At 38.4% G+C, this 26,038-nt stretch overlaps 2 protein-coding genes across 2 annotated transcripts; one reads left to right on the forward strand and one right to left on the reverse strand.

Moving 5' to 3' along the window:
* Window positions 1–1,916: 1,916 nt before the first annotated feature.
* LOC103710503 (small ribosomal subunit protein eS12-like) lies at window positions 1,917–6,586 on the forward strand. The gene is made up of 5 exons (XM_008796235.5): window positions 1,917–2,042; window positions 2,132–2,187; window positions 4,770–5,052; window positions 6,125–6,190; window positions 6,289–6,586. The coding sequence occupies exons 2-5, from the start codon at window positions 2,183–2,185 to the stop codon at window positions 6,346–6,348; spliced, it is 414 nt and encodes a 137-aa protein (XP_008794457.3). The 5' UTR covers window positions 1,917–2,042; window positions 2,132–2,182; the 3' UTR covers window positions 6,349–6,586.
* A 1,602-nt stretch (window positions 6,587–8,188) lies between these two features.
* ACD11 (Glycolipid transfer protein (GLTP) family protein) lies at window positions 8,189–17,219 on the reverse strand. The gene is made up of 5 exons (XM_008796236.6): window positions 17,205–17,219; window positions 16,851–17,088; window positions 12,940–13,112; window positions 8,943–9,088; window positions 8,189–8,632 (listed from the first exon to the last, which is right to left on the reverse strand). Exons 2-5 carry the CDS (start codon window positions 17,037–17,039, stop codon window positions 8,526–8,528), a joined length of 615 nt encoding a protein of 204 aa, XP_008794458.3. The 5' UTR covers window positions 17,040–17,088; window positions 17,205–17,219; the 3' UTR covers window positions 8,189–8,525.
* Between the last annotated feature and the right edge of the window lie 8,819 nt (window positions 17,220–26,038).

Below are 26,038 nucleotides of genomic sequence, written 5' to 3' on the forward strand. Positions count from 1 at the left end.
AAACCCTAGGGCATGTTTGGTTGGGTGAGTTAGGCTTTAGAATGGAAATGAGAATAAGTAACTTTTATTCTAGCTGTTTGGTTGGAGGAAGTGACATTCCTATTTCGATTCTAGAGGAAAATGAGAATGCTCCAATCCCCCAAAACTCGATTCTGACTCTCCTATAGTATTCAAATCCCATTTAGATTCCAATTTTGATTCCAGTCATGAATATGAATATTTTGATTTCCATTCCAATCCCCTATTGTTATTTCCTTTCCTTTATATTAAGATATGAAATAAACTATATCAGTTAACATTTGTGGAGGTCGGTGTTAGGATGCCCACGTGTTGGACCTTAAAAAACACTCCTCTCCCATGCACTATATAGGGAGGAGGCAGTCCTTAGTTTGGATGGTGCGTGGATCTGGAGGCTTGGGGTTCATCCTCGAGTTAGCCTTTTATTTTAAAAGGTGGCCTGAGGCCATCTTCCCACCAGAGAGGTGCTAGCACGCCGGGGAAGGGACATTTTCTCGGCTTACCCGTGCTGTGATGGGGAGATGGAGTCTGTTGATCATATCCTTTTCCAGTGCCAGAGGGCAGTGAGGGTATGGAGGCTGTCTAATTTGCTTCCGGCGATGTTCCAGTCATGGATGCCTATCTCGACCTTCCTTGAGTTTCTGCAAGGCAGCACCACTAAGGCGTCCAACGCCCAAGGTATTAGAGCCGCCTATGTTGCCTACCAGGTTTGGGTGACCAAGGATGCTTACATCTTTGAGGGTTCCAGGCAGTCGACGAGGTTCATTCTAGAAAGGGCCTTGATATAGGCTACTGAGGCTACGTACCCTTCTATTGCTGGAGAGACTATGACAACTGAGGACACCTAGGGCTTCCATTCTGCTTCTGCAGCAACCCGGATGGTGTTTATTATCTGGGAGCTCCCACCCTCGAGTTTTCTCAAGATCACTTCAATGATAGGGTGATGGATGGCAGGTGAAAGGGGGAGCCGGTTTTATCATCGAAGACCCGGATTCGAGTTTGGTGGCAGTTGGTAGAACTCTAATCTTTGATACATTTGTATCTAAGGCAGAGCAAAGGGCGGCTTGAGCTGGCATCACTTATGCGAGGTGGGTTTTGGAAGCATATTGCATTGCTGTCGAAGGTAACTCGACCATGGTTGTTGGGTGGATTCAGGGCATAAGAGGAAGGTTATCGCCCACACGCTTCTAGATATATGAGGATCTGTGCGGGTTATATGAGGACCTGTGTGGGCTTATATTTAGTCCTACATTAGTTATTCGCTAGATAGATCTTGAGTACTCATGTGATCAAGGAATCCAAATAATATCTTTCGGCTAGCCATTATGGGTAAAGTCTTGGATTGTTACAAATGATATCAAAACGGACTCGGTCCATAACCTATGTGAACTAAGAGACATTGCAGCATGAAGCTCCAACACGGATCTATTAGGGCCGATCACAGAACAATCATGGCGTTTGTAATTAGATTTGAATAGATTTGAACTCTTAACTTGACAAGGACGTCAAGGCTTAAACAAAGGAAATATATGAGAACCTGTGCGGGCTATATGAGGACCCGTGTGGTTATGTGTTTAGTTATTGGTTATTCGCTAGATAAATTTTGAATAGAATGTACGATAAGTTTAATACTTGAGCGAAATTTTGCCGAGGCACCTTGTCCTCCCTTTGCTTTAGGATATCGTATTGGAAATTACTTCTTAACCCCGGAAGCTTCGGTCTTATTTCACTTATACCTCTCCATTTTTAAATTTTTAACTCGGCCCATGTTACATTCCATTGCAATGTGATCCTTTTGTCCATCATCAACGGCCAATCGTCCATCTGACGCCTATACAGCGACATCTCGTCTATCCATCAACCATCGTACATATACGGTTTACAATAAATGAACGACGCAGGATTACTCCAAAAAAAACACTCATTTGACGCACGGTGAACTTGTGTCTGCCATATAAATCCGTCCCTTCGCCGCCTTTTTTTCCTTTCGTCTGAAACCCTAAACGCTAGCCCTAGTCTCCGAGGTGCGCCGCTCTGCCTCCCTATCTTCTTCTCCTCTTATTTTCTCGGTCCAATCTCTTCTAAAAGCTACGCTTTTTTCTCATCTTTGCAGCGTTGGTGGAGGGTGTTTCAGATCCCTTTCGGTTCGATCACAAAAAATTCAATGGCGTAAGTTTTCGGATCCTCACTGATGTTCTTTCCTACGATTTATCATTTTTCGCAGAATTTTTTATTAAGATTTGATGTTTGCCACGTAGAAATGCTTGCTATGCTAAAATGCGAGACGGCTCTGCTCGGTTGTCAATATTAGTGATAGTTTTTCTTCGTTTTTTTTGTTGCATTATTCTCTCGTGGTGGGAATGTATCGTTGTTTCTTTGTTTATTTATCTATTATTAAGTTCAGATCTCATATATCTCATCGTGATTAAACTAAGATAAATCTTAGGTTAAAGAATTAAGGTTTAAAATTTCATCTTTGTAAGCTGGTTTCGGAAAAGATCCTGTCCAAGGTTGTGAAATTAGTTCAAGACGATATTTTTGATACTTCAATCTTACGTATTCCTTTTCTTCCCATGCGGTGGCGGTAATTTATTTCTTTGTATGCTGTTACTTTACTGTGGTGCCTCTCACGACGATATAGTCTTTCAGACTAGTTGATGTGGTTTGTGGACTGTTTATTGTTATAAAATAGATGCAAGCTTTAAGAATAAAAAGTTTGCACGAGACTTTTTTGAATTGCTGGTCTTATGTCACTTTTTAGTTTGTCGGTTTGTATAGTCTAGTGATCCGAGCCGTCTGAATCGATCAATTGACTATTCATGATCTTTGTAGATCATAATGAACTTAAATTTTCCCTTTTTCCAATAGAAATAGAGTTGGTATTTTGAGGTTGACTGCATCTAGGCACAGGTGAGCACCTGATTGTGTTGCTGTTGATTGCATAAAATAATTTATTAGGAAAATAAACATTTGCTGATAACGTGCTCGGAGGACGGGGATTGGCTTTTGTTAATGTACTGCAGAATACATTATTTTCAACTTTTGGAGGAGTGGAGCAAGAAAAAGTTAAATCGCAAAATATATAACAAATACTAAATTAGTGGGTTTTTTCCTAAAAAAAGAGAAGCAAAATATGTCCTTGAGGGTGAGCCTTGGTGCAGTGGTAAGGCTGCTACATTGTAACTCAGGTGTCATGGGTTCGAGATGTGGCAACAATCTTTTTGTGCATGGAGGTGAGTCTGTAAGGCTACATACATTTGATCCTCCCAAACTTTGTAATAGTGGGAGCTTTGTGCACTGTGCCGCCCTAATTTTCCATGAAGCCTTTCCGTCTTAGTTGTGTACATTGCATTGGGTTTCTGGGTTCATCATTTAAGTTTGCTTGTCTCTAAAGCGTAGTAACTAAAACTGTTATTATTTTGTCTGAATTAGATTTATGGATGTTGCATTTGCTGCGTGACTTCTTGCCAAGTTGCCATGAAATCTGTCAGATTTCACAATGCCATTTTACTCTTTTTTGTGTACTTATCAAATTCAGGCACTCTGCTGTATCATGAAGGGGGTTTTTTAGCTCATTGAAACATTTCATGGCATTTTGTTTCACTAGTTATTCGGTTACTTTTTGGGTATTTTGAATATTATGTTACTTTTTTCCTTGTTCAAACTCCTGATCATTGTTGTTATCTGTGCTCCCTTTTTACTTTCGGCTATTTTAACTGGAATACCTGTTGCGGATTCAATGCAACCTGTCATCTAAAATTCATTATTAACTTGACTGAAAGGGGTTTGATCTAAATTAAATTAAAATATGATTATATGGATGTAATTTTAGTTGAGAGTTCTTTGGAAACAAAATTTCTTTTTTTTTCTTATTTTATTTCTGATAAATTCCTGAAGTGGTTATCTATTACCTTTGTTTGATTAGTCTGATGAACAGGGTTTGTAGATATCAATCTTCTCCATGAGAGTTAGTGCTAGGCCAATGAAGCAGTGATGTAGTACTGGTGTTGGAATATGGTGTGATCACCACTTGCCTTTTGGACTTGGAGGATATTTTGTATAACAACTATAAGGCTGTTATGTTGTATGTATCAGAAGGTAAGCATAGGAAAGATAAAAAGAAGTGATGCACGAAATAAATGAGTAGTATTAGAACTTACAACTGAGTGCATGATAGAAGTGAAGAGTTGTTCAAGTAAAGCACAGAGTGAGGAAATAGGTTTCCAAAGCTTATGCACTGGGAAATTATAGTCCTTGATAGTTTGAATTGACTGGAACAGTTGAGATGGGAACAGGATGCCTTGCAGTATCTGAATTGAAGTTAAAAATGAAAGTTATAGGCCATTCAAAGCCACATCCATGTAATCAGAGAATAAAATGCACAAGCTCAAGTGAAATTTGTGGATGATACTTCTTTGTCTGGTACAATATTTTGTCTATCACTGTTGGCTAGAACTGTAATGTCTTTAAGTCTGGGCTGATGCAAATGAATCATTTTGTGTTAGAAATGACTAAATTGCAAATTTTGATTAAATCATAGAAATTGAAGATTTAATGTCTATAGTTTCTTCTACAGTCGAGTAAACAACCTTTGCATGCCCAATGTCCACCATGAAATCACGTTTAGTTCTATAACTTGGTATTCAATTGTTTATAGCACTTCATTGTTAGTGCAGTTTTCTGATAATGACCTTCAATATTCATATATCAGCAATGAGCTTGTCCCTATTTTGTTTTTGCTCTTTTGGCAGAGAAGACATTGCAGTCGAAACAGCAGTTCCAGCTCTTGGGGAGCCCATGGACTTGATGACAGCCCTGCAACTCGTGATGAAGAAATCATTGGCCCATGATGGGCTTGTTCGTGGACTTCATGAAGCTGCCAAGGCCGTCGAGAAGCATGCAGCACAACTTTGTGTGCTGGCTGATGATTGCGACCAGCCTGACTATGTCAAGCTTGTTAAAGCACTTTGTGCTGAACATAATGTGCACTTGGTTACAGTTCCAGCTGCTAAAACTCTTGGCGAGTGGGCAGGGGTTAGTCACATTCTTTCATTTGCTGTCCTAACGTATATTTCTCACATGTATATGACCAGTAGAAGTTGATTGAGAAAAGCCAACATTTGGGCACCTAAACAGTGTGTTAGGCTTGTTGGTCCCCTCAGCCTGCAGTCTAATAAGGGCCAGCCCAAGTCCTGGTAGTTTGCAGAAAGAAAAAGATTCATGGAGGTATTATTTTTACCTCGCACAGCATTTGGGCTTGGGGTGTTGAGTTGATATGGGCCATGACTAAACAGGTTGCCCAGTCTCCAAATCTAGTAGGAAATCCAGCCCAATCTTTCTGAATTATCCAAACAGGCTCTGATAATTTTGTAAAACCTAACACTTCTGTCCAATAATTGCTTCAGCAAATACGAATCACCTTAAAAAGTCTGTGGTCTTTGAAGCCTAATTGCACATCAGTTACCAAGACAGGGCTTTGTTGGGGAATAGAGCAACCATAGGCTTGGAGTATGCTTTTATGAAAACAGATATGAGCAGGGAATGATTATTCTCCTCACCTGTTTTTGCCAAGAAAAGCTGTCAGAAGTTGTTCCTTGCATGTACATTCATTTATGCTTGCCTCCTTTTTTTCTTTTTTTTTTTTTACCCACAGTGGGGGGACGGGGGGCGCGAGAGGGAGGCGGGTGATATTCAGCTGAAGGGTGCATGATGTTCTGATGTTGACAGGATCTTGCCTTATGAAATAGTTGTGACAAGCAAAAAATTGCACTTTGGTGTTATTATTCTCTTCAAGACCATATGTTCAATCTTAATTTTCTAAACCATTATTTATGCATGTAGTAAAATTTGCTTCATATATTCTGTGCTAGAATTCTGGTATTAATGCTACCTTTTTGATTTGTATCTATTTAAAAAACATTGTGGCTGGCCAAAATTGAGGACAAAGTGACAAATGTGCTGCCTGACTACCATATTGCCTCAGACATCTAGGCTGGCTGAGGCGATGGATTCCAAATTTTGACCTCCAAATTTTATGTTTACTGTATGCAATACTATAGCTGAAAACTCAGTCCGCCTGTGTTAATAATTTTTTGTGTTAGTGCAGCTTTGCAAAATTGATTCAGAGGGGAAGGCAAGGAAAGTGGTAGGTTGCTCATGTGTGGTTATCAAGGTACAGGAATCAAGCATCTTCTGTTTTTTCTATCCAACAGTGCAAACAATTTTTTAATTGTTTTATTTGAGTGAACTACATTTTTTATATTTTTACAGGATTATGGAGAAGAATCAGAGGGCCTTCATATAGTTCAGGAGTATGTGAAATCCCACTGAAAATTGACTTAATATTTTCAGAAGGATGAGCAGTAACGATTTAAGATGTCATAGACTTCCGGTTTACTTTTGGGCCAGTATATGTGGAGTTCTGCAGCTCATTAGATTATGAACTTCTGTTTCGGAAAATTCTCAGTTTTATCAGATTTTTTGCTTGGTAATCTTGTACCTTAAATTTTTGCACAATGTGTTTGGCAGCAACTCATGGGGAATGTGAAGATTTAGTTTAAAATTGTTAGTTGCATTGGTCATCCTAATATTTAATGGTTATTTGTGTAATCTGACCCAACATGGTTCTCCAATGGGCACGCTACCCTCATCAAATATCATGTTTTTTGAGTCATTGCATATTTCATCATTCCTCATCACAACTGAAGCTTATCTTTTTTAGAGCCTTGTAGTGGATGGCTTGCCTAAGTTCTATCTTTTTAGTCTCCAAAAGAATAAGAAGTTACCGTAGTACTGGATGGTCATTTGCGTATCCCTGCTGTTCGGTGGAGTGTAATCCCATGGCAGAAGAGCCTAATGACGATCTAATCGCATTTTCAGCCCATCCCTAGTTCAGTTCATGATGGGTCGGGCCCCTTTTCAGCACAAAGCTTAAATGCCTGTATATCTAGTTGTATCGGATTTTTTGGAAGAGAATCGGTTGCCTGCCTTTCATTCATTGATTCAATTAAAAAGCATGGCTCTTTTTAGTTGTGGAACTCCCTGAGCTCAGTTCTTTAGCTTGCAACTACATGACTAGTTGAGGAGCCCTTTGTTTCCAGTGCTCTGACTAACCTGTTTCCCAGGTATAGATAAGCAATAATACTGGCTACAAAACTAGTGAACGAAATTAAAATATAAAAATAAAAACTGTGGAGACTGAATCCGAGGTCGACCCAGCTGTGTGGTGTGAAGAGACTTTGATGGTAAACCGACTCCTTATCTTCGATCTAAATTGTGTGCTTAACCTTCTTGGTCTGTGAAAACTTGCATCTAGTTAACAGCCTTATTCTGAACAAAAAGAATTAACAAACTAGATATATTTTAATCTTAACTTTTCTTGAGAACCATCAGTTTAAATTTCGTTACAGTCTGACCATCCGTCCATAAATAGCCAAAATGCCCCAGTTTAATTCATCATGTGTTTTTTTTTCAAAAAAAGGTCCAACTTGCAGGCTGAGGGATCCCCATTTTGCTGAGGATATTCTATAAATATTAGTAAATTTTAAGACTCGTCTGATGATTACATAAATTTTTTATTGAAAATCCGTTAATAAAAGTAGATTAAAAAAATTAAATTGTAACAAATATTAAAAATTAATAGATCCGATTCAAAAAATTTATAATGCATTAGGCAATTTATATAAAATGGGCAAAATTGAGATGTCAGAAAGTAATTTTTCTGAAAAAAAGTTTAACAGCATTAATAGCAACAGACCTGGAATAAGCTTTATGTTTAGAGATCACTTAATGGTGTCATATAAAATTAAGGCGAGTCCTATTACTGGAAGCCTAGTGGTTTCCTTTCCGTTGATTGGTGCCCATAGAAGTTCCAAAAGCCAGCTGCTGAGCAATAGCAACAAATACTAAACTAAAGCCATACCCCGATACCCGGCATCCATTTGGTCCTAAGCTAGGACCACTGCTTTTAATTGCATCAGAACAATAGAAACAGCAACGCCAAAGAATTTGCCTTATGAAAGGCCAATCCCTTTTCATTTCATCCAATTTAGCCTTTCATCCAGAATACCATAATGATTGACAAGCAAAAGAATCAACATTACCTAAGTTAAATAACTTGACAACATCCTCCAAGGACTCGTGCATACAATATAAGTTTTCTTTTTCTTTCTTTTTTCCCCCTTTTTTTTCCTTTTATTTTCTGAGGAAACAATGTATGCAAATTAACATCTAAATTCAACTCATCATAGTTTACCCAGATAGCTTTCTTACGAAATTGTACACACGACAAGCCTGACTACATGGAGAAATCTTGTTATGATTTTTTTTTTTTTTTGGTAGCTGGACTACAGGAAGCTTTCATCTTAGTCCCATAACACATCTCCAGATAGCAATGGTTGCACCAACTCCATCATTTTAGGCATAATGCTCGGACAGGTTTGTGCGTGCCAATATAAATAGTAGCTACTGAATTAAACAAAGCAGGTATTGGTGACAGCATGTCTCATTCACCAATCTATACCCAAATTTCTCGAGTGAAATAGTTCCTCAATATAAAGAATAACTGGAGCAGATGCCCTGATGTAATTCTGCATCTGAACCTTCGCTGAGGCCTCTGCAAGCATAAAATAACCTGTCAGTTAGTCTTGTTTAACATCACAATTACTTGATCCTCATTCCACATGGAACAAAATCATTAAAGTGTACCAAGATGATCAATTCAGTTATATTTGCCGGTACTTAGAATTTTGGAACTTGATAGCATTTAAAATTGCTGAGTGCAGTTATTGGTCAATTTGAATAAGAGCTACCGTCCTTTCTTACAGCAAAGCATCAAATCCTATGTGATGCACAAAGTTCTCTCAAGGGAAAGATTGAGATCAAAAGCTAAGGTTGAGCTACAAGTCCACAGTACAAAAACTCACCATCTTCATTTAGCTTCTTCAAAAGTTGTGCTTTTGTAGGAAGGGCATACATTCCTGCAGCTACTGCTTTCCTTATGCCCCATCCATGGTGAGGAGCAAAAACTTCTGCATAAGCCACTGATGCAGGGTTCTTCAGGGAATTTCCTCTGCAAGGAAAAATCCGTTAATTCAAAAGATTTGGAGGATTAGGTGATACCTGGCCCAGAAACACATAACATAAACATGATTTAAACACAAAGGTTTAGCAGCATGTATGCTGATGAAGACATCAATAAATCAAACAACATCAACATTTTCAAAGCCAAAATATCCATCATAATTTAGAAAAACATGATCTAATTCCAACCTTCAAGTGTCCAAGTCAAGTTCAGATCCTCTCCAGTCACTGGAAAATCCAGTTCAAGCAGTGGCCAATCGTGTCTCGAAATGGCAGGTGACCAACAGGTTAGGACATGTACATTCCAGCTCAGTCCAATCAGGTGCCATTAACCAAAACAGATGGTGGAGGATTACATATTGTAGGAGACTTAAAGGTAAATATCTTTCTTGAATAACATGTGATCTAGACGTCATCTAGAGGAGGCTCCACTTCAAGGGGTTAAAGGGACAAGTGATTTGTTGTAAGATGATCTTTGGCTATTAGAGCAGGGAGATTCAATGTCCTCTATGAAGGTGGTTGAGGAATATACAAGTAGAGTGCCTTTGGAGGTGAAAAGCGAGTTTGGAAAAGGCATGTTATTTTGAGGTTTGGACTTTGAAGGGAACAATGGAGGATAAACTAACAAGAATAGTTGACTTCATTTGTCAGCAGATTAGTACTATTCCCTATCTTTTAGAAGAACTGTAATGGGTTAAAGTCTCCTGGCATTGGGAGTGGTGACAGGATGAAGTTTTTATTGGGAGCACTTACTCATGTTCTAGTTTTAATTTGAAAAAGTGAAGGCTTTTATTCTAAATCATTGAGTGCAGAGAGAAAATATCATGGTTTGGCGGTTAACCTCTATACAAAATCAAGGGGAAATAAATTGAGGACAATCTGGTTAAGTTTAATCTTATTCACATGAAACAATCGATTTCTCCATGGATAACGCGATACTGGATATTGGAGACCATGAAGACTTTTAATGTTTCGTCCTGCATCTTTATGATTGATGGGTTTGCTGATCTGGATCTTACAAGCTAGCAAAGGCCTTCATTTACTGGATAATCCATGTCTTCTCTTGGTTTGTTTCCTCCCTGAGAGGATTTAAATGGGATGCCATTGATATTGGATGAAGCAACTCATTTAGAACATAATGATGCCTAGGTGAAAAGGAACGAACCCAGTGGTACACTCATCTAACAGCTGTTTCTCTAATAGGAAGTTCTGGTGAAAATTTGCGCAGAGAGAGATATAGAGAGAGATTTATAGATATAATTTATGCAGTTAGTTGTTCAGAATGAAACTATGTCCCATCTTCAATCCAACATGAAGCAACGAATGTGTAAATCTACTGCAATCCATGACTGTGAACAGAGAGCCCTCTAAAGATATTGATAAGATGGAATGGAGTTAGTCTGGACAATAACAAGAAACAAAAGAAGTGGGTTTTATTTGTTGGCAGCAACGTCCAGCGGAACCGGTACCGGGCACCGTACCGGTTGCCCGGCGGGACAAGTCGATACGGGCCCGTGCCGATGCATCTTCTACGGCAGGCGAGAGGGAGAACGAGAGAGGGAAAGAGAAAGAGAGAGAGAGAGATAGAGAGCGGGTGAGGAAGGGAGAGGGAGAGGAGGGAAGAGAGAGGCCAGCAGGCGGAAGCCGGAAAGCCTCCATATGCAGAGGAGGCGGAGGCTAGGGAGACGCTGAGGTGGGGCTTCACCTCCGGTCCCCTGTTTCATTCGAAATAGGGGCCCGGAGAGGGCCCCTTTTATTTTGGAATTTTTTAAGTTGAAGTGGGCAGACCCATTACTGACTTCACTTAATTTTTTTTATTTGTCTCCCCAGCCTCCGCCGGACGGCCCCTGTCGGCCTCTCTTCCTTCCTCTCCCTCTCCCTCCCTTACCCGCTCTCTCTCTCGTTTCATCTTCTCCTTCTTCCCCTCCAGTGAGGCATCTCGATTTTAATGGCGGAACCATCCAGGTACGACCCGGGATGCCCCGAATTGGGCGGTTCAGAATGATTCCACAGACCTTGGTTGGCAGTTTGGCGGGTGGTTTTAGAAAGAAGAACATGCATCTTTGAGGAATGGAAAAAGTAAAAAAGAACCAAAGCCGTTTAAGGACAAGGATAGGTCCGTGTTGGTGCAATTTTAGTTAGGATATGGCTCCTCAAAATGTTTAAAAAGTAGAGTCTTGGGTGGATCCCCATATCTATGTGTGATTACAACAACAGAGCTTTTATTTCCTCACCTTTTATGAGGGCAAACCTTAAATTCAATATTGGAAATAGCTAACTTTACTAATCTTGCATCAAGCAAAACTTTGAAAGAGTAACCCAATATGAAATTGGATCTAACACTAGTAAATAATCAAATTACCCATTGTACATGACCAGTAAAATCTAGATAAACAATACAAGTTCTTCAAAATATATCTTTGCCACCAATTTATTGTGGAACCATCTTCCTGATGTGCCTCAGATAAATTCTAGTTTGATCTCATTATTAGGCTGCTCACCGCAAAGAAACATTCATTATTGCAGATAAATAGATGCCTACTTCATGAATCATAACTACATAACAGGTAAATGTTACATATCAAAAGATCTCAACTTGGATAATAAATGTAACTGTAGATGAGTTTGGCCCTGGAAATCAGCTGGCAATAAAGACAGGAGCAACTGAGATCACTGTTCATTATTACAAGATCACAACTTGATTAGCGGCCTACGTTGTTAATGAGTTTGGGTCCATTATTCAACGAGAATGAAAGATCATCAAAAATTCCAAGCTGACCCAATATGTAGAATAATATAAAACACAGAAGAATTTGAAGAGATAAAGATTGGAGACAGCATTTTGTGAGCAAAATGATAACTAGCTTTCATGGCTCATGATTACTTGATATGTGTTTTATTGTTATGTTCAATCAGAATTACTCATAAGCATATTTTCCTTTTGTCCTTATGGAACCAAATTGCATGCGAAGCTAAATCTTAAATCCATGTGAAAATTCTTTCTTCTGTCTCTACTTGTCTGAGCAATGGTACCAAAAATTTCTAGATATAAAGCAAAATGGTCCCAAAAATTTTCATCACTTAGCACCTGCTTTATTCCTGTGTGAAACTATCCCCATAACTTCAATGGATGATGCCTTCCTTCTTCAGAATAACTTCTGCAGTAATGTTGTCCATGTTGTTCCTTATGTTGAAATTACAATATTTTCCAAATATCAAACAATTTCAGAGTCTTGGTGATCTCATTGAATATAATAGACAAGTAACCTAGTTTATACAATAAGTTCACTTAATCCAATATAAGTATTATATCATGTCCAAGAGCCATTTGTTTCCATATCCCATACAAAAATGATTTCAAGTGTATCAACAATGCCTAATGTTTCATATGTCTTTTAGTGCCTTTTCCTTCTTCCGCAACCCTACTACTTTTAGATGGTATGGGGAAAAAAAACACTGCCATTTTTAGTAGAAGCATGTAACCCTCATTCATAAAGAATCTGGTGTCAGTGAAATCTCAACTTCTCCCATCATCCAGGAAAAACAATATGAAGCATCTATAGCCCAAGTTCAATTGTACAGCACTGTTTGATTCTTCTTCTTTTTTCTTTTTGTTGGTTCCCGCGGCCGGGGGGGGGGGGGGGGGGGGGGCTTGAATTTTCCTTGAGGTGATGATTTTGGACCATAGAAGCACTTCTTTATCTATTTACAAACAACTTCTGTTTAATTATATAATAAAAAACTAGTGGGTTACCTACAAAATCATAAATCTTGCATCCTGCTATAATGACTATAAGAGATGCAAAGCTGGCAAATAGAGAGTTTAAGGTTGCAGCATACTCTGATGCTAGAATTTGCTCAAACAGCACCTTGACCATGTCAAGTCCACGCTTCACTCTAAGAAGGTTGCGTGAGTGGCTACCAGCTTGTCTCACGCAGTTCTTTTGAACATCTAAATCAAGCAAAGAGTGTAATGTAGAGATAGATTTTGATGCCTCTGATAAGTCCTCCACCTGCATATACCTCACAATAAAATAAGGCAGACATAATGTTGGCATCAAATGAAATTAAAAAAAAATAACAATGATACAGCAAGGCTGCAGTAAAATCTAATGGACAAAATTGATCGTATATAAGGATTCTAAGAAAACATGAATTAAATGTAAATGCCAGCAAAATGCCTACTTAGGTAGAATCCTTATGGAACACATAGATATAAGGGCTTGAAGCATTGCAACTGAATAAATCATGCAAAGAATTACAGGATTTAATAGAAATAAAATAAAAACTTGTAGTTCAATATTAATCAAATAATATTCTGACCCATCAATAAAGTTACAAGTTTCATATTCCTGGCAAGATCATTTAAAAAAAACAACATAAAATGTAACTCAACTAAGCTTTAATCCCAAACTACTTGGGTCAGCTGCTACAGACTGTAAAATGAGGGGGGGGGGGGGGGGGGGGGGGAAGACAATTTCATGTTTCCTCCTTTTACTTGTTGTGTTTTAGCTTTAATCCATGACCACAACTCATTGACTATATCCAACTTGTGTTTGTCTATTATTTTATAACCATAAGAAATATTTCAACAGAATGTTTTTGATACTCGGAGGGGAAGTGAAGAGTACCCGACAGCATTCAGGGATGAATGTAGACCCATCGGGCAGGGATAATCATTCCGGTCCTGGGAGAGGTGGCGACACCAGTCTGAGCTGAGGGAAGCCCTATGAGTCGTCTAGACGAAATCGCGCTATAACGCGATTTCTTCACTCCAACGAGGAATCATCCACAAACGAGCTTTAACCTATCTTAAAGCTCGTTTTTAATTAGAATATTGAGGGGTTTTTTGTGGGGGTACGTACTAGTTTTATTGCTATGCTTTCAAATGTATCAGTTTAAATGTATTAGTCTCAGTATTAGTTTTCTTGATACTCAGTATCAGTCTTGATACTCCGTATTAGAAACTATAAGATGAGGGGGGGGAGAAAGACAATTTCCTGTTTCCTCCTTTCATTTGGTCATGTTCTAGCTTTGATTCATGACCAAAACTTACAGACTATATTCAACTTGTGTTTATCTACTATTTTATAACCATAAGAAATATTTCAACAGAATGTTCTTGATACTCAGTCTTAGTTTTATTGCCATCGGTAGCTTACGAGTTTACGTCCATCCCTGGTCGCATTTAAATGTATATCCATTCGTAGTTGTATCGGCATTCAACATTGACACTAGTACTCACCATCTAGACAACATAACCCACTTGAGGTTGACTGTCGATATCTAATGGCTAAATTTGGATTTGGACAAATTCCAGCTTTAACTATCCAAGCATGGCTAAGGTCTGGTCGATCCTAGCCCTCATCCATAACCTAGGATGCTTGTGGTGATAATAATTGAATGGACTCAACATGTGTTTTTTTTTTTTTGGTTCTGCTCACTGATGCAATGCTTCTTTGCCATGCTGTTGATACTTCCCCCCTGTAAAGGCTTTATCAAGCCATATCCACACAGATTCAAAAGGTATATAATTATACAATCTTACTTACATAAGCTAAGTCTGATAGCATTTTGTGCCTGCAAACTAACTCTAGACACGCTAGAAAACAAGAAAAGCTGCCAGGGTAGCCCAACCTAGTGACCGCCTTTGTAGACTAGGTATTCTTTATCAAAAGGATTGCTACATATATTAAATTATGATCTGATAACGTCTAGTCTAAAAATTATATTTAAATATGTTTTATTAGAAGTATTGAAAATTGAAAGGAATATGTGTGTGTTGTCATATGATGAGGTCCTTCATAATGTGGGTATTTCCTAAGCCATCTAGATTGGGAAGAAAAAAGAAACATATGGGGAGAAGCTTATATGTCAGTATAAGCATTGGCTTCATCTTCTATGATTGTATTAGAGCTACGGCCGTAGCTTATTGTTTGTAAAGGTTATAGCAGATATAAAAAACTGCTCATGGGATGGCGACATGTGTATATATAATTAAGAGAGGTATGGCAGCAATGAGGATATACTGTGTTCTGGCAAAAAGAATTCTTAAATCTCATGATTAGATGTTCATCTTTCTCTTTTTTTAATGGATTCTTGCTGAATACTGTTGATGATTGCATGAGATCAGTTGTCCATATGCTTTCATTATGTTCTATTTATGGAGAAGTATACGCCTCACCCCCTCATTATATTACTTTGGCAACACAATCGTCAATAATATTTTTTTTTTTGCATTTTTTTAAAGAATGAAAACAAAAAATATTGATCACTTCCCAGCTTCCCATTAAAATTATTACTAACCTTCAACAAAAAACATCAATTCTATGTTTGACTTCCCATGCCTTCATCTTTGAACTATATTCCATGTCATCAATTCTAGTCAGAACTTATTGATGACAGTAGAGTCCATCTCACCAATTTTCATTCTATAGACATGAGTGTTACTGATAATCTGTTTGCATTATCACTTGGACCAAGTCCCATCTGCAATTATTTTCAACCAGACAATGTTTTAGTTCATATTATGTTTAGAACTTTGGAGCATTCATCGCTAACTTCTGCTTTCAATTCACTGTCTGCCATTGCAGACTCCATGGCTGCTGAAAGTGGCTGATAATCAAAACTACTGCTAATTATACCACATTCTTATAGAAAATAGTACAATTACATTATATCCATATGGAACATTTCTAGTTGATCCTTACCTAGAATTCTACTTGACACTCTATTGCAAGATCATATAAGGTCAATTAAGCCAATTGCAGATATGCACTTTAATAACGAACTTTTTGAATCAACTGAAAAAATATAGATCTTAATTCACTAAGCTTTCAAGCATAAGTATTTAATATTTGACACCTTTGCAATGGCCATAACTGCCAATATCTACAATCTGGTGATCATATGACGCTCATAACTTCTCTTAATTTAGTTTGTTTCCAAAGTCCCATCGAAGAGTCTAGTTTGTCAAGGTGCTGAAGTACTCCAAATTTTCCAAACAAATTAGGTATTAAATGAGGCTGTGCTGACCACTACTTCATTTTTCATATAGAAAACCATGTTCATAGATATGTACAACTGATGCAGCTATGGATTCCCTATAATTGTGAGTTCTTCAAAAGTGTAGCAGGATTTCTAATCATCACTCTATGTGTATGATTATCCATTGCCGATCACCTTCGGATTCAGAGTTCTGCTAACAAGTTTCTCTTTTGTGATCATATTTAATCTTGAATTCACTTCTTTAATTTCTATTATAGGCAAGATCCCCCAACTTTTCCCTGCATCACCATGTCAAGCAACGTTCAATATTCCCTACTCAGGTAATTATCTCTACTATGGCCTCTTCACATCATTCACATTTCACATAAAGTGGGGAAAAAGAAGGAAATTTACAAGCGATGGAGAACAAAACAAAACAGACGCACAAGCGGTCGTTAAAGATTAGTAGAAACAGGTGCACGATATATAATCAGATTGTCAAAAAATCTAGCTCTGGAAGGAAGGGCGGAAAAAATAAAACCGCAAAATCCAGCATCGACGAAAAGGAACCTAATTGAATTCAAGACCTCTAGGATCTTCAATATAGGAATTACAGTACGAACAAAAAATATATAATATACTTAAAACCAGAGCAGGCGATCAAAAAATTATCACAAAAATGACTCTAAATTGAGAAGACACCGATTGAAATCTCCGGATCGGGGAGCAAGAGATGGAGAGATTAAGATGGAGCGGGGGATTACCTTGGAGACGTAATCCATCTCGGCGAACTTGAAGGCGATCCCGAGGCAGCCGAAGAGGACGGAGACCCGGGAGCAGGCGCGGGAGAAGGGGCCGACCTCGACGGCGGCGGTCTTGGAGCTCACCGTCTCGGCGAGGCCCTCGAAGGCCTCCGAGATCCTCCGGAGCGGCTTCCCTTCCTCTCCCGCCATCAAATCTAATTAGATCCCGCGCCTCTCTCTCGCTCTCTCTTCCCTTTTTCTGGTTTTCCAAAACCGCGTTAGGGAAGAGGGTAAGAATAAGATGCGCTGCTGACGCGAAGAAACCGGAATGAACAAATTAACCGGGCCTGCAGGGGAAGAAAAGAATATAATAACCTAAGGGCAAGCGGAGGTTAACGTTAAAGAAACTAGAAATTGAGCTGAACTGATAAAGGTGAGACGATTCCATGCTGCACTAGTAAGACCTAAGATCCTATGCGGTGTAATGGCTGTCGTTAAAAGGCGGATTCGGTGCTTGTAGCAGAATATTTTACCCTAACCATATATTCGAGCACAATATTCAAGCCTAACCAAATATTTTGGCCCAGATAGATGTTGTACCTTTGTTTTATCCCATCTAATTGACCTAATGGGATCGGATGTCTAAAGTTTCTATTACATGTACATAATAATAATATAATATTATGCTTTGAACCTAGAAACTGCATATCTGTATAGTGGACTATATAAGCATGCAATGCTACATATCAAACAAAATAGTCTAACTAGTCTAAATAGTCTGACTGAAACTCTAATATTGAAAGTATTTTCAGAAGATCTAGCGCATTCCTCCAAATCCTGAACAATCATGCATCTAAATCTAAAAAATAGAGAAAGTATAATAATGAGCTACACTAGCCCAGTAAGCAACATAATATCCCAAAGTGGGGTCTAAGCATGCCAAATAATAAGTTAAAGAGCAAGATATTGATTGAAAAATAAATCAATTCTCAAATAATATATATCTCTTTTGAAGTGTACTGTTATTTTCATAAACTAATACCAGAAATCTAACAACGGGCTATGGCTATGTAACTCAGTGGCATGGGTCAGAATGCACAAAGTGCCAAACACCACTATTCTTAACCATCAGTAGTACGGTGTCCTAATACCACTATTCTAATTACCAATGGTGCAGTGTCAAAATTTTTCAGATTATAAGTCGACAGGACTAACGAATAATCTTCATTGGTGGGGCCAGATCATAGTCGTGCTGAGCATACAAATATATAAAATAAATTTCATAATTTGCCTAGTTATATTTTTCAAATTTCATAATACATAACATAATTTAAAATGATTATTATCATAACATTAACATGTCTAACCCATTTAATTAAGTATAAAATAGATATCATAATTAAATTTAATTTTGAAAGGCACACTTTGAAGCTAGATTAGTTACATCTTCTCACTTCAAAAATTCCACTTTAGTTAGACGGGTCAAGTATACACATTTTAATATTATTAACATATCATTAATTTTATTATTATCTCAAAAACCAAGCGAAGTCAAAAATTAAACACTACTGGAAAAGACCTAATGCCCCCAAATCAAATCGGTCAGGTGATAGTGCCGACTGCCAAGATAGGTCCGAACAAGGAGAATTCAATTAGTCAGATGAAGATAAATAGTGGCTAAATTTCAAAAGATCTAGCTGGGGCTGAAGTAATGGGCCGATCTACCGTCCGGGTGCCGGGGCAGTTCAGGGTCTCCAAACTGGGTCAACTTGAATTCGAGCAACAAGAAAAGCAAGGCTTATACGAGAAACCCTAAGCCTGCTAGAGAGAGAAAGTGGGAGAGGAGAGAGAATCCCAGCTCATGCTCAGCCAGGGGGCTGGGTTTGGTCCGTCGATGGCACAAGCTATCTTGGATCATCATGTCTGGCCCATAAATAAGGAGAGAAAAGAGGATTTGTGAACTAATCCATAGCTAATAAATGAAAATTGAAAGGAAATAAAAAGATTAGAAGAGGAAGAAGGTAGAATGGAAGGGAAGAGAAGAGAGGGAAGAGGAGAGAGAGAGGGATGACCAAGCGATAGGTGCCAGGGATCCGATGACCAGTCACGATGGAGCTCGCGACGACCGTGGTAGCGGCCGATAGAGGTGGCAAGAAGACCGGCGATGAAAAGAAAAAGAAGAAAGGGTAAAAAAAAGGAATTTCGGCCCCTCTCTTCATGATCTCGGACAGGGGCTCTGGTGATGGTCTAGAGTAAAGAAACAGGAGGAAGAGATCTCATCGAGGCAGCTACGGCGGTGGTGGTCCTTGCAGTGGTGGCAGTGGCAGCTTCCAACGATGAGAGGAGTCTTGAACAGTGAAATAGAGCACATGAAAAACAATAGGGAGAGAAGAAGCTTCGAGTGGTGGTGCTCGGCCAGGGAATGAGGGGAATTTATAGGGGACTTCGGAAGAGGATGAACTCGACAATTATTATGCCACCTACGATTCTCATGGCGAATGAGCACGATCGAATAGCCGGCAGCCGTTTGAACGGCCCATGGAGTCGTCATCGGCCACGACCCCGCGATCTTATCCCCTCAACGAATGGGGAAGAGGGAGCAAAAGATCGTGATTGTGATCCTTTGTTCTGATTCTTCCCTTGGCCATGGGCTAAAGTCGGCTAGGCCTACTAACTTCAGTCCAATACAGACCTTCTCACATATTTTCCTCTTTAAGAAAATTTCGTTCTCAAAATTTAACATACCTTAGCTTGAAAACAGGTCCAAATATTTTTTTTTCATCTCATCCTGCAGTTTCCAAGTAGCCTCACATTCTAAATGATTACTCCACTAGATCTTGACATAAGAAATCATGCGCCTTGTTAATACTTGTTCCTTTCTATCAATAAAACATACAAGCTGCTTATCATATGATAAGTCTTCTCTAAGCTGCAAAGGAGCCATTTCTACCACATGCCTGCATATGGAATATACTTTCTTAATATAAAAACATGAAATACATTATGAACTCCAGACAGTGATGGTAAAAGTGTCAGTTTGTATGCTACAGCTCCAACTCTTTCTCCCACATAATACAAACTAAGTTTCCCACGAATTCTAAATCGCATTACTCCTTTAGAAGGAAATACTTGCAACAATACATAATCTCCAACCTGAAATTCTAATTCTCGCCTTCTATTGTCTGTATAGCTTTTCTGTCTACTCTGAGCTATCGGAGGCATTTCCTGATTAGCTATATCTTCTCTACTATTTGCTAAACAATCTCGGGACTCATAAGTTTTCTTTCATCTACATCATTCCAACAGATAGGAGATATGCACTTCTTTTTATAAAGAGCCTCATAAGGGGCCATCTGAATACTTGCTTGGTAACTATTATTATATGCAAACTCAACCAAAGACAGGTGACGGTCCCAAGAACCTCCTATATCAATCACACATGCTCTCAACATATCTTCCAAAATTCAAATGGTCCTTTCTGATTGGCCATCGATCTGAGAGTGAAAAACTGTGCTGAAATTAAGAATGGTCCCCATAGCTTTGTGCAGACTATCCCAAAAATGAGCTACAAACCGCGAGTCCCTATCAAAAACAATAGATATAGGTACCCCATGCAACCTTATCATCTTCTCAATGTAGAGCTCTGCAAACTTTTCTAATGTCGTTCCTATTTTAAATGCCAAAAAGTTAGTTGATTTTGTCAATCTGTCTACAATTACCCATCTAGCATCATAACCTTTAGGAGTACGAGGCAATCCAGAGACAAAGTCCATTGTGATGAATTCCTACTTCTATTCAGAATTTGGAAGAGGATGCAACAAACCTACCAGTCTCTGATATTCTACTTTAACCTGCTGACACGTCAAATATCATGCTACAAGCTGTACGATCTCTCTCTTCATGTTATTCCACCAAAATATATTCTTCAAATCCTTATACATCTTAGTATTCCCAGGATGTACTGTATACCAGGTGCTATGAGCTTCTTCCATAATTTTTCTTTTTAACTCAAAATCATTTGGAATACAAATTTTATTCTTGAATCTCAATGATTCATTGTCATGCATTCTAAACTCTGATTGAGAACCCGACTCAACATCATTTTTAATCTTTTGCAACTGAGGCTCATCTACTTGAGCAATCTTTATCCTTTCTATTAAAGTAAGTCGGACATGCAAGTTAGCCAAATATATATCAGAATCATGTCACATACCTCAATTTCTTCTCTCCTCTGATCTTCCAAAATGCTTCTCTGAGAGGTAAGTAAAGAAGCAATTTTACCCATAGATTTTTTGCTCAGTGCATCATCCACCATAATAGCTTTTCTCGAATGGTCAAGTATAAACAATCATAATCTTTAAGCAACTCTAACCATCTTCTCTGCCTCATATTCAGTTCCTTCTTAGTAAAGAGATATTTTAAACTTTGTGATTAGTATACACCTTACAAGACTCACCATATAAATAATGGCTCTAAATTTTTAATGCAAACACGATAGTTGCAAGTTCATGATCATGAGTGGGGTAATTTTCTTCATATGACTTTAGCTGTTGAGAGGCATAAATAATTACCTTATCATTATGCATCAGCACACAACCTAATTCTTTCTTTGAAACATCACTATAGATGATAAAACCTCCACTACTAGAAGGAAGGGTAAGGATAGGAGCCGATACCAAATGTTGCTTAAACTCCTGAAAGCTTTGTTCACATTTATTTGACTACTCAAAACTCTTTTACGAATTGGTCAAGTTAAAGGTACAACAATAGAGAAAAAAATTCTCAACAAACTATCTATAATATCTAGCTAGACACAAGAAGCCACGAACCTCATAAATACTATTCATCCTGTTCTAGTTGACCACTGCTTCTAACTTTCTTGGATCCACATAAATCCCCTCTTTAGATATCACATGCCCTAGCAACATCACACTGTCCAACCAGAATTTATTTTTCTTCAATTTACCATACAACTGCTCTTGTCTCAAAGTTTCTAGTACTATCCTCAAATGCTTCTCATGCTCGACTAGATCTTTAGAAGAAATTAGAATATCATTAATAAAGACAACAACAAATTTGTCTAAAAAGGGTTTAAATACTATATTCATCGGGTTTATAAAAACTGCAGCGGCATTTGTCAGCCCAAAGGGCATGACCAAAAATTCATAGTATTCGTACCGTACGAAAAACAATCTTAAGCACATCCTCCATCCTTATCTTCAATTAATGGTACCTATACTGAAGATCAATCTTGGAGAATACCTGTGCACCCTTTAATTGATCAAATAGGTCATTAATCCTTGGTAGAGAATACTTGTTCTTTACTGTCACCTTATTTATCTTCCAATAATTAATACATAACCTCATACTTCCATCCTTCTTCATCACAAATAATATTGGAGCTCTCTAAGGAGAAACACTAGGTCTGATGAAACTTTTATGAAGAAAATCTTGCAGCTGCGCCTTTAATTCCTTCATTTTAGTTGGAGCCATTCTATAGGGAGTTTTGGAGATTGGTGTCATATCGAGAATCAAATCAATTGCAAATTTAATTTCTCTATCTGGTAGCAAACTAGAGAGTTCTTCTGAAAAGACATCAGGATATTCATTCACTATTGGGATATCTTCCAATTTCTGGTCTGCTTGTCCGGTATCAACTACTATGGCTATATATACCATACTCCTCTTCCTGAGTAACCGCTTAATTTACATAGCAAAGATAACTCGAGAGAAAGTATAAGCACCACTACCCATAAAGCTAAACTTAGTATCCCCAAGGATCCAAAAATTTACCTGTTTATCAACGCAATCAATAGTAGCAAAATGTGACGCTATTAGTCCATACGCAAAATTATGTCAAAGTCATAAATCTCTATGACTATCAAATCAGCAATCAATTCTCTACCTACTTGAACTAAACAAGAATTACATATCTGATTAGCGATTACCCCATCCCTAGTAGGGGTGCTAACATACAAATCAAACTCTAATGGCACAAAAGGCATGTTATGCTTTTGCACAAATATAGATGACACAAATGAATGTGTAGCACTAGAATCAAATAACATATGGGCATAAACAGTTGAAATCGGCAAGATACCTACTACCATGTTGTTGAATGCTTGAGTATCCTGTTGAGTCAATGCATAAACATGATCCTGAGTGCACGATCTCTTCCCCGTCTGATGCTTGAGAGAAGATGGTTGAGCTGATTGAGGTAGAGCAAGAAAAGCTTCCACTTGTTGGGTCTTAGTAGCTTGAGGGCTCTGAATTGGCTGATTCACAATTGATTGACCAACCCTGCCATCTTGGTGAATTCCAGAGGCCACATTCTGGTGCCTCAGACTTTAAGATGTCTCGGCCGCTTGGTTAGTAGGGACTCTACCTTGAGAGCCTCCAATTGCCTCATTCATACTAGGAGAACGGTGAGGTGGCATTCTGATTCAGTATAATAAAACAAATATCACAAATAACATCAAAACAAAATAATATAAGGTTATTAACAAAAAGCAATTAATACAGTCTCATTGTCTAGTTCCTACTCATCTCTCAACTCTTCCAACAAATCCTAAGGATCCTAAAACCTAGGCGATGGTACAATCAAATTTGTCCCACCCTGAACCTAGAGCGTAACAAACGCCGCATATCTGTATAGCGGACTATACAAGCATGCAAGGCTATAGATCATATCAAAGCAATAATAATTTTTAAAAATTTATTTAGTCAAAAACTTATTCAAATAATTCTTACAATAGTTTCAAAGTGATATAAATCAATATATGCTAACTATTTACTTAATTCAAACAAAATATTCTAACTAGTCTAAATAGTCTGATTAGAATTTCAATAACTGAAAGTATTTTCAGAAGATCTAGCGCACTCTTACAAGTCACGAGCAATCATGCATCTGGATCTAAAAAATAGAAAAGGTATAATAATGAGCTACACTAGCCCAGTAGGCAACATAACATTCCAGAGTAGGGTCTAAGCTTACCAAATAATAAGTTAAAGAGCAAGATATTGGCTGAAAAATAAATCAATTTTAGCATGATACATATATCTCTTTTGAAGTATATTGTTATTTTCATAAATTAATACTAGAATTCCAACAAGCTATGGCTACGTAACTCAGTGGCATTGGTCATAATGCACAAAGTGTTAAACACCATTATTCTTAACCACCGATGGTACGATGTCCAAATATCACTAATCTAATTACCGGTGGTGCGGTGTTAAAACTAGTTTCTTAGATTATAAGTTGACAGGGCCAATGAATAATCTTCATTGGCAGAGCCAGACCATAACCATACTAAAAATACATGCATATAAAACAAATTTTATAATTTGCCTAGTCATATTTTTCAAATTTTATAACATATAACATATTTTAAAATGATTATTATCATAACATTAATATGTCTGGCCTGTTTAACTAAATATACAAGAGATATTATAATTAAATTTAATCAACTAATTATTATTTTATCAAAATTTTAAAAAAATATACTTTGAAATATTAGGTTACTTATATCTTCTCGCTTCAAAATTTTCACTTAAGCTAGACAAGTCAAGTGCACCTATTCTGATATTATTAAAATATTATTAATTTCATCATCATTGTGGAAGCCAAGTGAAGTCAAAAATTAAACACTACTGAAAAATGACCTCATGCCCCCAAATCAGGTCGATCAAGTGACAGTGCCCGACTGCTTAATGGGTCCAAGCAAGAAAAATTCAACAGATCAGACAAAGATAATAATGGCCAAATTTCAAAAGATCTAGTGCAGTTAAAGTAATGGGTTGGTCTACTGTCCGGGTACCAGGGCGGTTCAGAATTTCCAAACTGGTTCAATTTGGATCTGAGTAACAAGAAAACCAATGCTTACACGACGATCCTGAGCTTGTCTAGAGAGAAAAAGAGAGAGAGAAGATAGAATCTCAGCTTGGGTTCAGCCAGAGGTCTAGGTTCGGTCCATCGATGGCACAGACCATCCTAAATCATCATGTTTGGCTCATGAATCAGGAGAGAAAATAGGATTTGTGAACTAATCCATAACTAATAAATGAATAAATAATTGAAAGGAAATAAAAAGATTAGAAGAGGAAGAAGAAGGTAGAATGAAAGGGAAGATAAGAGAGGGGAGAGGAGAGAGAGGAAAGATCTGGCGGTGGGTGCTGGGGATCCGACGATCAATCATGGTGGAGCTGGCAATGGAGGCGGCAACAATCATGGTAGTGGCCAGTGATAAAAAGAAAAGGAAGAAAGTTCGATTTCGGCCCCTCTCTTAATGATCTTAGATGAAGGCTCCGGTGACAATCTAGAGAAGAGGAACAAGAGGAAGAGAACTCATCAAGACAGCTGTGGTGGCGATGGTCCTTGCAGCATCGGTGACGATAGCTTTCGATATATAGAGGAGTCTCAGAATAGTGAAAGAGAGCACACAAAAACAAAATAGGGAGAGAAGAGGCTTTGGGCGATGGTGCTCAGCTGGGGTGGCATGCCGACCATTGGAGAAGAAGAAGAAAGAGGGAGGAAAAGGACGAAAGGTCTCGACAATGGTGCTCGGCCGGGGTATGAGGAGAATTTATAAAGGACTTCGGGAGAGGATGAACTCGGTGGTCATTGCACTGCTCGTGATTCTCGTGGTGGATGAGCATGACTAAATGGCCCGCGGAGTAGTTCTCAACGACTCAGCCATGACTCCGCGGCCTTATCCCCCTCAACGAATGGGGAAGAGGGAGCAGAGGATCGTGATCGCAATTATCTATTTTGATTCCTTGGTCGTAGGTCGAAGTCAGTTGGGCCTGCCAAATTCAGTCCAATGCAGGCATGTTCTCACATGTAATATATATTATAAAGGAAGGCTAAAGTCCTGATGCCCATTCTCCTCCTATTTAGACTCCTCCATAGGAGAAATTGTTAAGTGGACCAGGTCCAGCATGGACGTAGGGTGAAATGATCTATCTAATAATTTTATCTTAGGATGAAATGAATCTACCTATGATTATTTCATCTTAGATCTACGGTGGTCCTAATCTACCTTATCATTTCTCTCTCAAGGAGCAAGGGGAGCTGGGCACGACCATAGACTTGGAAAGAGAGAGAGGCGCAAGACCCCACATGGAGATCAGCAACGAGAGGCCATGGAGGCAAATCAAAGCCCTAGCTCGCTACAAGGATTAACGACCCAGATTATAGGGACTTCGCC

The sequence above is a fragment of the Phoenix dactylifera genome, chromosome 9 (genome assembly GCF_051530095.1).
Source record: "Phoenix dactylifera cultivar Ajwa chromosome 9, Ajwa_hap1_PhDact_Kaust_v1.1, whole genome shotgun sequence".
NCBI classification, from domain to species: Eukaryota; Viridiplantae; Streptophyta; class Magnoliopsida; order Arecales; family Arecaceae; genus Phoenix; species Phoenix dactylifera.

What these genes read in the sequence shown, in the direction of transcription:
- ACD11 (XM_008796236.6), bottom strand. Translation starts at nt 17,039, where the DNA reads ATGGCGGGAGAGGAAGGGAAGCCGCTCCGGAGGATCTCGGAGGCCTTC. An exon ending in AGATGGATTACGTCTCCAAG is followed by an intron (nt 13,113 to 16,850) that starts GTAATCCCCCGC and finishes AGGTATATGCAG; the next exon opens with GTGGAGGACTTATCAGAGGC. An exon ending in GAAGAAGCTAAATGAAGATG is followed by an intron (nt 8,633 to 8,942) that starts GTGAGTTTTTGT and finishes TTATGCTTGCAG; the next exon opens with AGGCCTCAGCGAAGGTTCAG.
- LOC103710503 (XM_008796235.5), top strand. An exon ending in CTCTTGGCGAGTGGGCAGGG is followed by an intron (nt 5,053 to 6,124) that starts GTTAGTCACATT and finishes GTGTTAGTGCAG; the next exon opens with CTTTGCAAAATTGATTCAGA. An exon ending in GCTCATGTGTGGTTATCAAG is followed by an intron (nt 6,191 to 6,288) that starts GTACAGGAATCA and finishes ATATTTTTACAG; the next exon opens with GATTATGGAGAAGAATCAGA.